Raw genomic sequence first — 13,122 nt, forward strand, 5'->3', positions numbered from 1 at the left:
AGACGGCTGTGGAGTCATTGGATATATTTAAGGTGGAGGTTGATAGGTTCTTGATTAGTAAGGGTGTCCAAGATTATGGGAGAAGGCAGGAGAATGGAGTTGAGAGGGATAATAAATCAGCCATGATGGAATGACAAAGCAGACTCAATGGGCCGAATGGCCTAATTCTGCTCCTATGTCTTAGGGTCGATGGTCGACCTGATGAAGGGTCTTGGCCTGAAACTTCAGCTGTTAATTCCGCTCCATAGAGGCTGCCTGACCTGCTGAGTTCCTCCAGCACTTTGTGTGCTGTTCTGTATTTCCGGTATCTGCAGAATCCCTTTACTGAAAACATGGGCTATTCTGTCCTGGGTGCTCTTAGGAATTGTTGGCACTAACTCATCCAAAGAAATGGAAATATTTCTGACTGCTGCCTTGTAGATGCTGGAAAGGCCCTGGAGGATAAAGAGGAGGATCATCACAAAAGACCCTCCCCCACCCCCCCAAACTCACTCGTGGTCACAAAGTAACCATCACATTACTGAACAGTGGACTATCTATATTTCATTTGACTTCCTTTCCTTTCCTTTGCAGACACAATGAAGTGTAAAACCTCTCCAAGAACTACTTTGAAATTCCGATTTGAGAAACTTCACCACAGCTCAAACCCAGTGAGTATGGCACACTTCCCTCCAGCTTGCTTGGTCTAGATTGAGTCCATTTGAACAGTAACTTGGTGAGGTTGTGGTGACAATTTCTCCTTTAGCTCTGTAATGCCATCTCACTGACACAACATCAGAGACTCCGAGTAATTTAATTCTCTTATCATTACGGGTTGACGAGAATCGTCAGAGAATGGATGAGAGCAGAGAAAAGGAGAAGGTCTGGGATTTTTCTAGCATAGAGCTAATGGGCCAATTGACCTTGTCCTGTATCTCTCTGTGCTGACCGCTTATGCCAATAGGAAACTCATCCATTTTGCTCTCAGATTGAAAAAAAACATTAGTAAAACATACAACACCTGTGTGCAGGTGGCCATGGTATCATCATCCATAGCTACTGAAGAAGTGCTGCAGTGCTAGACGTGTTGCTTTAAAAAGAAGCCCTGATTCCCACTAATGTGGATGAAAAATGTTTCTTGATCCCATCTGGAAGCAGATCAGGAATTATCTTGTGGAGAAGATGACGGGAAGCATGCATTGAGTGGACAGCCAAAGTCTTTTTCCAGGGCAGAAATGGCTCTTATGTGGGGACGTAATTTTAAGTTAACACACACACACAAAATGCTGGAAGAACCCAGCAGGTCAGGCAACATCTACAGTATGCTGCCTGACCGGCTGAATTCCTCCAGCATATTTTGTGTGTGTTTCCAACATCTGCAGTCGTTAGTGTGTTTATAACCTTAGGGTGATTGGAGGAAAGTGTAGAGAGTTGTCTATATTGGGCATGTACTCACTGGAATTCAGAAGAATGCGTAGGGATCTCATTGAAACCTACCGAATTTTGAAAGGACTAGATAGGGTGGATGTGGAGAGGATGTTTCCAATGGTGGGCACAGCCTCAGAATTGAGGGGCATCCTTTTAGATCAGAGGTAAGGAGAATTTTTTTTTTAGCCAGAGTAGTGAATCTGAAGAATGCTCTGCCACAGACTGTGGTGAAGGCCAAGTCTGTGGACATATTTAAGGCAGAAGTAGATCATTTCCTGATCAGTCAGGGCATCAGATATGGCGAGATGGCAGGTGTATGGGGTAGAGTGGGATCCAGAATCAGCCATGATAGAGTGGCAGAGAAGACTTGATGGGCTGAATGGACTAATTTTGCTCCTATGTCTTATGGTCTTATGTCAGAGGTAAATTTTTTTTCTCCCCACAGAGAGTGGTGGATGCTTGGAACGCCCTGCCAGGGGTAGTGTTAGAAGTAGATATATTAAGGGCATTTAATAGATTTTAGATAGGTACATGGATGATAGAAAAATGGCGGGTTATGTAGGAGAGAAGAATTAGATTAATCTTGGAGTAGTTTAAAAAGTTGGTCCAACATCATGGGTTCTATATTCTACTTTTACACTTCTGCTCTACCGAGGCATTTTTTTTAAAGGTGATTTCTGTATCACTGTGATTATACTGGCACTCTGCAAACAGGCTTGCATTTATATAACCATATAACAATTACAGCACAGAAACAGGCCATCTCGGCCCTTCTAGTCCGTGCCGAACTCTTACTCTCACCTAGTCCCACCGACCTGCACTCAGCCCATAACCCTCCATTCCTTTCCTGTCCATATATCTATCCAATTTAACTTTAAACGACAACATAAAACCTACCTCAACTACTTCTGCTGGAAGCTCATTCCACACAGCTACCACTCTCTGAGTAAAGAAGTTCCCCCTCATGTTACCCCTAAACTTTTGTCCTCTAATTCTCAACCCATGTCCTCTTGTTTGAATCTTCCCCACTCTCAATGGAAAAAGTCTAACCACGTCAACTCTATCAATCTCCCTCATAATTTTAAGCACCTCTATCAAGTCTCCCCTCAACCTTCTACGCTCCAAAGAATAAAGACCTAACTTGTTCAACCTTTCTCTGTAACTTAGGAGATGAAACCCAGGCAACATTTTAGTAAACCTCCTCTGTACTCTCTCAATTTTATTGACATCTTTCCTATAATTCGGTGACCAGAACTGTACACAATACTCCAGATTTGGCCTTACCAATGCATTATACAAATTCAACATCCCAACTCCTATATAGCACCTTTCACCATCCTGGGATAAATGTGTTTTCAGCTAATGAAGGTGTAGTCACTGTTACGTTGGAAACAGAAATGAATTTGCACAAGGCAAGCTCTCACAGACAGTAATGTGATATCTGTTTAAGTAATGTTGAGTAAGGCTTAATATCAATCAAAAAATGGATTATACTGTAATCACAAACAAGAGAAAATATGAAGAGGCTGGAAATCCAAAATGCTGGAGGAACTCAGCAGGCCAGGCAGCATCTATGGTAAAGAGTAAACAGTCGACGTTTCGGGCCGAGACCCTTTGGCAGGACACAAGGGTTGAAGGGCCTCAGCCCAAAACATCGACTGTACTCTTTCCCATAGATGCTGCCTGGCCTGCTGAGTTCCTCCAGCATTTTGTGTGAATCCCTGCCCTTCTTCCAAAACAGGGTTAAGAAAAGTTTTGCAACCACATTAGTGGTTGGCTTTTGTTAAAAGCAACACCTCTAGTGAGACTATAAGACATAGGAGCAGAGTTAGGCCACTTGGCCCGTCAAATCTGATTGTGGTTGGTTGATTTTTTCCCCCACAGGTGGTGGGCTGGGGGGGGGGGCGGGGGAGGGCTGACTAGAATGGATGATCAGATTAACTTCCTGGGGGAAGAAACTCTTTAAAAATGGTGCAAAGTATTTGTTTTGATAGCCCTCTAGCACTTTTTAGAAGGGAGGTTTAGGGGAAGGGACTTCCGCAATGATTACTTCCTGCTTTGTCCTAGACACGTACAAGTCCTGCAGTGCTGGTAAACTGTTTCTTGCAACAACCCAGTCACCGTGGTCCTGTTAAATCATCTACCATACCCTGCCACCCTTAGCATTCTTACCATTCTCCTTTGAACATCTCACTGTGACTCATTTGCCTGTAATCAAAGTACCTTACCTCTTGGGTTTTCTGCCTTGCATTAGGTATGTCCTTCCGACCCTTTGAGCCACGCCATCCAGCAACCCCTGATTTAACGCTAGCCTAACCACAGGGCAATTTACAATGTCCAATCAACCTACCAACTGGTACGTCCTTGGACTGGGGGGGGTGGGGGGAGCTGGAGTACTGGGGAAAACCCACACGAGGACATACAAACTCATCTCAGGCAGTGGCAGGAATTGAACCCAGGTCACCCTGTACCGTAAAGCGCTACCATGCCGCCCTGCTCAAGGATCAACTTCATCCATTAACTTCCTTCAAAGGCTTCGACAAGGACCTTTGAAAGCGGGACTCTGGTTTATGGTTGGGAGTATGCTAGCAATTCTGCGGCTGAATTATACAGGGTGGGGAGGCTCCAACTCAGTTCTTGAACTAGATGGTGTCTGTCGCAGCCTCAGTGCCCAGTTGGCCATCTGGAGATGGGCTGGGAGTAGGAGTGAGGACCGGGTTGGTGCTGGTGAGGTGGCAGACGGCCAGTAGAAAGGTGCTAGTCTGTACGAGAAATCCCGGGATCATGAAGTGAGGCTGGGTTCTCAGTCTGATATTCATTAAGCTGACGGCCTGGAGTTGACTGTCTGGAAGCAGATGTAGATAAGGTACACATGGAAAGTTGCCTAAACACGCCTGCCAGATGAGACATTATATTGCTAGCATAAACGAAAGATGGGAGAGGATTGCAGAGTGTCAATATTTGATATGTAATGTGGTATCTCTAAAACAAAATGACAGGTTATTACCTGCTAACAGGGACCCTGAACAAATCTGGGGCTGGAAGCCTCCATTTTGTTAGGACTATGGGTTGCACAAGGTCTAATTCCTCAGGAGAACAGAGAGTCTCAGCTGTTTAAAGTGAATAATCCCGAGCTTTCATCATAATAGCAGACAAAACAGTTCCCTACAAACTCTGAGCTTTGCAAGACCTCATTTCTAAAATCTGCTTCCAAGAGGACACGCCCAAGACGTGTATTTTGGTTAAATTAATTGTTAAAGTATAAATAAAAATTAAATGTAATTAATTTTATTATAATTTTAATAAAACTAAATCCGACAGGAAATTAAATAATTTGTCAAAAATGTGCAATAGTTTAGTAAGGTGCAGAGAACGCTAGAGGAACTCAGCAGACCTGGTGGCATCTATGGAGCGAAATAAGCAATCAGTGTTTCTGGCCGAGGCTCTTCATTGGCCCAAAATGTCGATCGTTCCCTTCATAGATGCTATTGTTTGTGTTGTTCAAGATTTCCAGCATGTCTCATGCCTTTAATATTTCAGTCAGTGGTGTTTTAGAACTGATTCAACCTCTTTCTTTCCTGCAACAGCTGCTGGGAGCTTGTCCTTCGCCACAAATGTAGCTGCAGCTGGTTGGGACACGGCCTCCGCACCTCGAGCTGCTCCCACCCTTCCTGAATCTGAAGCGCCCCATTCTCCACCCGAGGAAGAAGGAGATGGGCTGGAGGTCCTGATGCCCCGGCTGCCTTCACAGGGGTTCAGTTTGCGTGCTCCACCTTCCGAGCAAAAACCATTTCAAGCTCTCTTTGGAGGCATGTTACTTTAACAATATAAACACTTTGCAAGTCACGTCAGTGAATGGTAACATTGAATATGGTTTGGGTAGACCTCAGGGTTTCCTATCCTCGCTGGCTTTCTTGGGCTGTAACCTTCTGGAATTAACCTTTCTTTGGGTACTGGAATGGTGTGGATTTTCATTGGAGGATGTCAGATGCAGGCATCTCAGATCCTACAATGGGAAAGACCTGGGAGAGGTTTTGAAGGGACAACCAAATGTCTTGAATAGCCAGTGGTTTCTCTGAGGAACCTGGGGTAAAGTGACTGCCTCTCTGCCAAGAGCACGAGGCGGAATCCTCAGGGCTGTTACTATAGATCTATCAGGAGGTTGCCCGTTTTCCCCCCCCGCCCCCTCCGACATTCCCGAAGTGGGGGTGCAGCCGTTCCTGAATCCCTGTTGATGTAGCTTCACACAGTACTTGTAGCAAAGCCTAAACTTTGTGTTGTAACCTGTTACCTGCCACGTATACACTGCCGATTAACAGAGAGCATCGGTGTGCCCTGCGTCATTTGTTGTCCATGTGCCTGAGATTACATTTAAATGTATTAGTTGTGCAGAAAAAAAGAACCTGCCTTTTTTTTTGTCTTGGATGAATCTTACTCCTGTCCAGATTCCAGTAAAAGCACGAAAATAGTCAACAGGAGTCAGTTTAAACATTTTGAGTAAGGAGAAGACTTGATGAGATTTCCTTGTTATTGCTTTTTCCTCTCATTCAATTTACTTCCTGGTCAGTTGAGGCCTTTGGGTTAGAAAATTTTGGAGCCTCGTCTCAGGTAACCCACGGTAACACTGGTGGTAATGCTGCCTTGATATTTAACTATGATCAGAATTTTAAATTTCTGGTTATTAGTTAGTACTCAGACTTGTTTTTAATTTTCTCACCACGTTCTTCTTTAGCTCTTTTTCTTCGTCTCCCACAAATCCCCAGCAGTAGTACTACACCTGACTCTGTTGTTGTTTCACTATTGTTCTGCTATTCCTCCTCCCTTTGTTTCTATTGTTCCTCCTTCATTTCATTGTGACTTCCTCTTTGCTACCATATCTGTCTTTCTCTCCTTCTTGTCCACCTCCTTCCATCTCCCTTCCTCCCCTCACCTATTTTTTCTCACAAATGTTTAAAATTTAAATTTCTCTCTCACAAATGCATCTCAAATGTACCTGGGTAGACGTTTTCAAATTTGTCACAAAAAGTGATTCACATCACATTAAAGAAAAAGGCAAGACAAAGATTTGGTGCCGTCTTTGAAAGTAAAGCACAGTTTTCTGAGCTGTCTAAGATATGATTTGGCCTTTCCTCAATTCGATTTTGACACCACATCCATCATTACATTATTTTGCCCGCATGTGCAGACTGTCAACGAATTGACTACATGTTCTTGGAGGCAACAGATTTTGGAGCCTTCGTGATCCTGCACACTGTCTAATCACAGATTTAATTAAAAGATTTACTGTATAGTATCATGTTAGGGCCACAATATAAAGCAAGTCTTCTGCATTCTCCTGTTTTCCCTGTGACATTGCCAGTGTCTGTGTTCCCTGCAACATCACCACTTTCTGTGTTCTCTATGACATCACTACTCTTTGTGTTCTCTGTGACATCACAATGAATCCTGAGAGTGTGGCGAAAGGGTGCAGAACATTGAACACGTTCTGCGCAACTGCCCACTCTCACCTGATCTAGCTGACACTGACCTGCTCAGCATCAACCAAACAACACTAGAGTGGCTGGCTGTCTGGTGTGACGAGCTATGACGATGACCAGTGTCTGTGCTCCCTGTGACATAACCATTGTCTTTTGAAGTCATCATGGCTGTATTCCCTGTGAAGTCACTGGTATCCTTTCACATTTAATCACAAAAAACTTTTTCACACGGCAAGTTGTCATTGACTGGAATTCACTGTGTGATGCTGACAAAATTGAAAATGAAATAAGTAAATTCTTGAGGGTAAAAGGTTGCAGGGATAAGAGCTCCAGCAGAGAGCTGGCGCACCCTAGATGGGCCGAGCGTTCTCCTTCCTTGCTGTAATAACCCTAAAACCTCCTGTTCTGTGAGAAGTTCACCTTTCCCTTTTGTGGTGGATCTCCGTGTTTCTGTTCCTGATTCTCCCCTCCTGGAGCCGTAAGATTTCAGGTGGTATCCGGTAAGAGTCAGAATCCTGCCTGCCTCTCACCCAAACCTTGCTGCGGGCAAATCCGAAAGAAGAATAACACCAGGCCACACCTAACCTCCTCATGTCACTGTGATCAGGTCCAGCCGAGCTAATGGATGAAGAGTGAACCTGTGAAACCAAACCAAAATCACTTGCAAATGTTTCTTGTGCTTAACTTTGACCTTGATCTGGACAGATAGCACCTGCTGATCCTGTCACCTCCATTATCTCTGAATCTCCCTATCAACAATGAAACCGGTTGTAGAGGGTGTTTGCTTGAAATCTCCACCCCAGTACTGAGTTCAAAATAAATCTGTTGTCTGCAATTCCATTGTTTTCAGTGAGGATCACTGTCCAAAGCTCATAAAGTTGTACTTCTTGAAGTAGTTAAAAGCAGAGAATTGGTGGGGAGTAGCTGTTCTTCAGTTAATTTCTATTCCAGTGTTTTACCTGGGACCATTAGTTTGAGGCCATCTTTGCCACACTAGAATCATCTTCCTCCTTGATCAGGTGACCCTTCCCATTGGTGCTGGAGAACGGTGAAGACTGCGCAGGTTTTCTGCTCTGGGAGGCCGAGTCCTCCCATCCTCCCTCCTCACAAACTGAGATAGGTTTCAGGTCAAACCAGGAAGGCCTATATAGCCACGTAAACTGTGGGCGATGCTGGGAGTGTGTGGACCTCGTACAGAAACGATGATTTATTGTATACGCGCACACCCCTCCACGTTACAGTTTACACCTTAAGCCTTGTCAAAGCCTGTGCAGTTGTATGACTATTCGTTGTGCTTTATGTTTTGCCAAGTACAAAGTGTGATGTAAAAAAAAATGTGACTGTTGCTTCTCATGATGTGAGACCTTTTACCATGAAGTAATTCCAGGATGTCCATTGTAATGATTTATTGTAGTTTTTGTTCTCATTCTTGTATGCGCATGCGCACGCACACGCACACGCACGCACACACACACGCACACACACACAAGACAAAAGATGTTTTGGGGAGAGAGGTTTAACCATCCTGCTAATGTGTAATGGGGGGAAGAAAAAGGACACTGAAGACTTGAACTTTAAACTCTGGGCCAGGCTGGTGTGGCGTGTGCATAGCTAAGGGGTTACTGTGTGGAAGTATAACGCAAAGGGAACTGTTGCCAAGAAGTGGCAGAGCTTTACAAAGCTGCCTGATTGACCCACAGATGTAAATATTGTACAATTAATTTATTGCTCCTTTGGCAAATTAATTTTGTTGTGATGTAAAAAAACAGAAGGACCTGAAATCCTGTGTTTGTATATTCTGTTTTGCTGTCGACGTCTTTTTGCATAGTGCTGCACAGTAATAAATGTATTTTGTGTCAAAACTATTTGAGTCGCAAGCTGTCTGTGTTTGGTAGGTTTGATGGTGGGTAGGCCTGAAGCCACATAAAGACCCCATTCCAGTCTGAGGCGTGTGTGTGTGTCTGTGATGTTGTAAACATCGCACCTAGTTCATATTCAAAATCATATTAAAGTCGGCAGTGTGGGAGCTGGAGTTCTTCATTCTTATTACAGACTAGGTTACCACTGGGACGTGTTTATTTTTATTTATTAAGAGATCTGGCACATTAACAGGCCTTTCTGGGCCAACAAGCCCACACCAGCCAATTACACCTGTGTGGCTAATTAACCTAGTAACCCAGTAACCCGTAGGTCTTAGAAATGTGGGAGGAATCCAGAACACCCAGAGGAAAACCACAGTCATGGGGAGTACAAACTCCTTACAGGCAGCGGCGGGAATTGAACCTGTGTCGCCAGCGCTGTAACAGCATTATGCTACCATGCCACGCTTACGGATAACAAATGCCAGGCTTTTGCCAGTTCCCATCCAAATGGATCAATGTGACAGATAACTTTTGAAATGGATAAAAGTTCCCTTTCCAAATCAACCAAAAAAACCCCAGCTTTGCTAACATTGCTCTGACATCCTCTGCCCAAAACCTTGGAGATATTTTAATCTCCCACATACCAAGGGTCCAGGTATTGGGTTTGCTGACCACAAAGGTTCTGAACTCAAAGATCTTAAGCCATACCAGATCTAAGTAGTCACAAATACTCACACTGAATGGAGATTTTACTGTAACTTCCCAATCTTCAAAACTAGTTTACTTACTGCTTCTTACACCTCTGGTGTTTAGGGCAGCAATGAAGGTCCTCCAGCTCTGGGGGTGTTCATCATGTCAGTAGTTTCCTCTCAGTTTTCACTACTGTCAGTCATGCAACTCCTAGGTGGAGACTCAGGAATACTGTCGCACTCAGATGTAGAGGGATTCTTCATTGCTGTTTCCATAACAATTTTGTTGAACCTGGAGGACAGGTCGATGACTCTTCATTTGACCTCGACCCTTTGACCTGTTTGGTATGGGGTGACCCTGTCAAAAGCAAAAGTGTAAAGCCCTGACTCCAGCCAACATAGCTCTCCAAGTCATTGAGGCTTGCAAGCCTCTAAACAACCACGACAAGGTTGTGGTTCCTCTTGGAGTTTACTTTCCCGTTTCTTCTCCACAGCGAGCTGAGCTGCCAGTGCTCACTGTTTGAGTAGTGGGTCCCTCCTCCCTACCAAGGAGGAGATACTTCCAACTAGCAAAGTAGTTTACAACACAGGTCATTTATTTACACTGATATATGTTTGAATCCACATATTCTTAAAGGATATTTAAAACTCACAGAGGATTTATATCTTAAATGGTTATTTCCCAACACCAAAACATTTCTTAAAAAGGATTTACAATACACAGGTACAATTCCTATAAGCTAAAAAGACATAACATATAACCATGTAACAATTACAGCATGGAAACAGGCCATCTCGGCCCTTCTAGTCCATGCCGAACTCTTACCCTATCCTAGTCCCACTAACCTGCACACAGCCCATAACCCTCCATTCCTTTCCTGTCCTTATATCTATCCAATTTAACTTTAAACAACAACATAGAACCTGCCTCAACCACTTCTGCTGGAAACTCGTTCCACACAGCTACCACTCTCTGAGTAAAGAAGTTCCCCCTCATGTTACCTCTAAATTTCTGTCCTCTAATTCTCAACCCATGTCCTCTTGTTTGAATCTTCCCCACTCTCAATGGAAAAAGTCTAACCACGTCAACTCTATCAATCCCCCTCATAATTTTAAACACCTCTATCAAGTCCCCCCTCAACCTTCTACGCTCCAAAGAATAAAGCCCTAACTTGCTCAACCTTTCTCTGTAACTTAGGAGATGAAACCCAGGCAACATTTTAGTAAACCTCCTCTGTACTCTCTCAATTTTATTGACATCTTTCCTATAATTCAGTGACCAGAACTGAACACAATACTCCAGATTTGGCCTTAACAATGCCTTATACAAATTCAACATTACATCCCAACTCCTATACTCAATGCTCTGATTAATAAAGGCCAGCAAATCAAAGCTTTCTTCACCACTCTAGCCACATGGGATTCCATCTTCAGGAAACTATGCACCATTATTCCTAGATCCCTCTGTTCTAAAGCATTCTTTAATGCCCTACCATTTACCATGTATGTCCTATTTTGATTAGTCCTACCAAAATGTAGCACCTCATATTTTTCAGCATTAAACTCCATCTGCCATCTTTCAGCCCACTCTTCTAACTGTCATCATCCACAACACCACCTATCTTAGTATCATCTGCATACTTACTAATCCAATTTACCACCCCATCATCCAGTAATATATATTACAAACAACATTGGACCCAGTACAGATCCCTGAGGCACACCGCTACACACTGTCCTCCAATCTGACACACAGTTATCCACCACCACTCTCTGGCGTCTTCCATCTAGCCACTGCTGAATCCATTTTACTACTTCGATATTAATGCCTAACAATTGAACCTTCCTAACTAATCTTCCGTGTGGAACCTTGTCAAAGGCCTTACTGAAGTCCATATAGACAACATCCACCGCTTTACCCTCGTCAACTTTCTTAGTAACCTCATCAAAAAATTCAATAAGATTTGGCAAAAATGACCTTCCACGCACAAATCCATGTTGACTGTTCCTAATCAGACCCTGTCTATCCAGAAAATTATATATACCATCTCTAAGAATACTTTCCATCAATTTACCCACCACTGACGTCAAACTCACAGGCCGATAATTGCCAGGTTTACTCTTAGAACCCTTTTTAAACAATAGAACCACATGACCAATACGCCAATCCTCCGGCACCATTCCCGTTTCTCATGACATTTGAAATATTTCTGTCAGAGCCCCTGCTATTTCTACACTAACTTCCCTCAAAGTCCTAGGGAATATCTTGTCCGGACCCAGAGACTTATCCACTTTTACATTCCCTGAAAGTGCCAGTACTTCCTCTTCTTTAATTGTCATACTTTCCATAACTACCCTACTTGTTTCCTTTACCTTACACAATTCAATATCCTTCTCCTTAGTGAATACCGAAGAAAAGAAATTGTTCAAAATCTCCCCCATCTCTTTTGGCTTCGGACATAGCCGTCCACTCTGATTCTCCAAGGGACCAATTTTATCCCTCACTATCCTTTTGCCACTAACATAACTGTAGAAACCCTTTGGATTTATTTTCACTTCACTTGCCAAAGCAGCCTCGTATCTTCTTTTAGCTTTTCTAATTTCTTTCTTAAGATTCTTTTTACATTCTTTATATTCCTCGAGTACCTCTAACTCCAAGCTGCCTATATTTATTGAAGATCTCTCTCTTTTTCTGAACTAAGTTTCTAATATCTCTTGAAAAAATCCCTCAAAATTTCACCTTTAAATGTCCTCCATTTCTCTGTTACATCCTTCCCATAAAACAAATTTTCCCAATCCACTCCTTCAAAATCCTTTCGCATCTCCTAAAAGTTAGCCTTTCTCCGATCAAAAATCTCAATCCTAGGTCCAGTCCTATCCTTCTCCATAATTACACTGAAACTAATTGTATTGTAATCACTGGACCCGAAGTGCTCCCCAACAAATACCTCCATCACCTGCCCTGTCTCATTCCCTAACATGATGTGGACAAGCAAGTCGTCCGTCGCAGAAACTGAAGCTAGAGAAATGGATCCTATTCACCCATTTTTCTTGATGTTTTTCACCCACTCCTAATAAACTTGAACTGCTCTTTACCTTTTTCTATCACTGGGGTGACTTCACACACGTGATATTTCCTCAGAAGCCCTTTCAACACAAGTGGTCTAAAAGCATTTTGGAAACAGTTCTTCAGCTACCTACCCTCAATGCTGTAAAGTTAACTTCCTTGAGCACATAAAACCTCCCAACTGTAAACATCATAGTTATTGATATGTAAATAATATCCATCTGTTCTGCAAACTTCCTTGAACCAAGCAACTTAAGAATCAGCTTCTCTACTTGAAACAACCCGAATTAAACAACCCATTGTCTTATACCGTATCTGGAACAGCAAGTAAAGCAGGTGTAGTGAGATAAACCTTGCTTCTCCCAAACAGTACGTCAACCACCCACAAAGCTTGTTTGCAATGCCGGTCTTTAGACAATACTTGCCTTAACCTCAAGCTGATACGTGCTTTCCATTTACATTTCAAGAACTGAAGATCGACTTCCCTTTACAAGCAGAAGCAAAACAACTGCTAGATGTAAGTTTACATACATCTGTTTGTGATCTGACAACTGGCAGAAGCTGTGTTTAGAAAGTAGGATTGGTGAACAACCAAGAAAGAGAAAGAGGCCGACTGGCCA

The 13,122-nt window shown here is 43.1% G+C and overlaps 1 protein-coding gene across 8 annotated transcripts in view; it reads left to right on the forward strand.

Annotated features, from left to right (window-relative positions):
- LOC134337121 (rap1 GTPase-activating protein 2-like) overlaps positions 1–8,743 on the forward strand; it is a 502,203-nt gene extending 493,460 nt beyond the window's left edge. For all 8 annotated transcript variants that reach the window (XM_063031978.1, XM_063031979.1, XM_063031980.1 and 5 more), the window contains 2 exons: positions 574–650; positions 4,995–8,743. In XM_063031978.1, coding sequence (XP_062888048.1) covers positions 574–650; positions 4,995–5,027 — 110 coding nt within the window. In that variant the 3' untranslated portion in view covers positions 5,028–8,743. The remainder of the gene's footprint in view (positions 1–573; positions 651–4,994) is intronic.
- Positions 8,744–13,122: the final 4,379 nt, after the last annotated feature.

The sequence above is a fragment of the Mobula hypostoma genome, chromosome 23, assembly GCF_963921235.1.
Source record: "Mobula hypostoma chromosome 23, sMobHyp1.1, whole genome shotgun sequence".
NCBI classification, from domain to species: Eukaryota; Metazoa; Chordata; class Chondrichthyes; order Myliobatiformes; family Myliobatidae; genus Mobula; species Mobula hypostoma.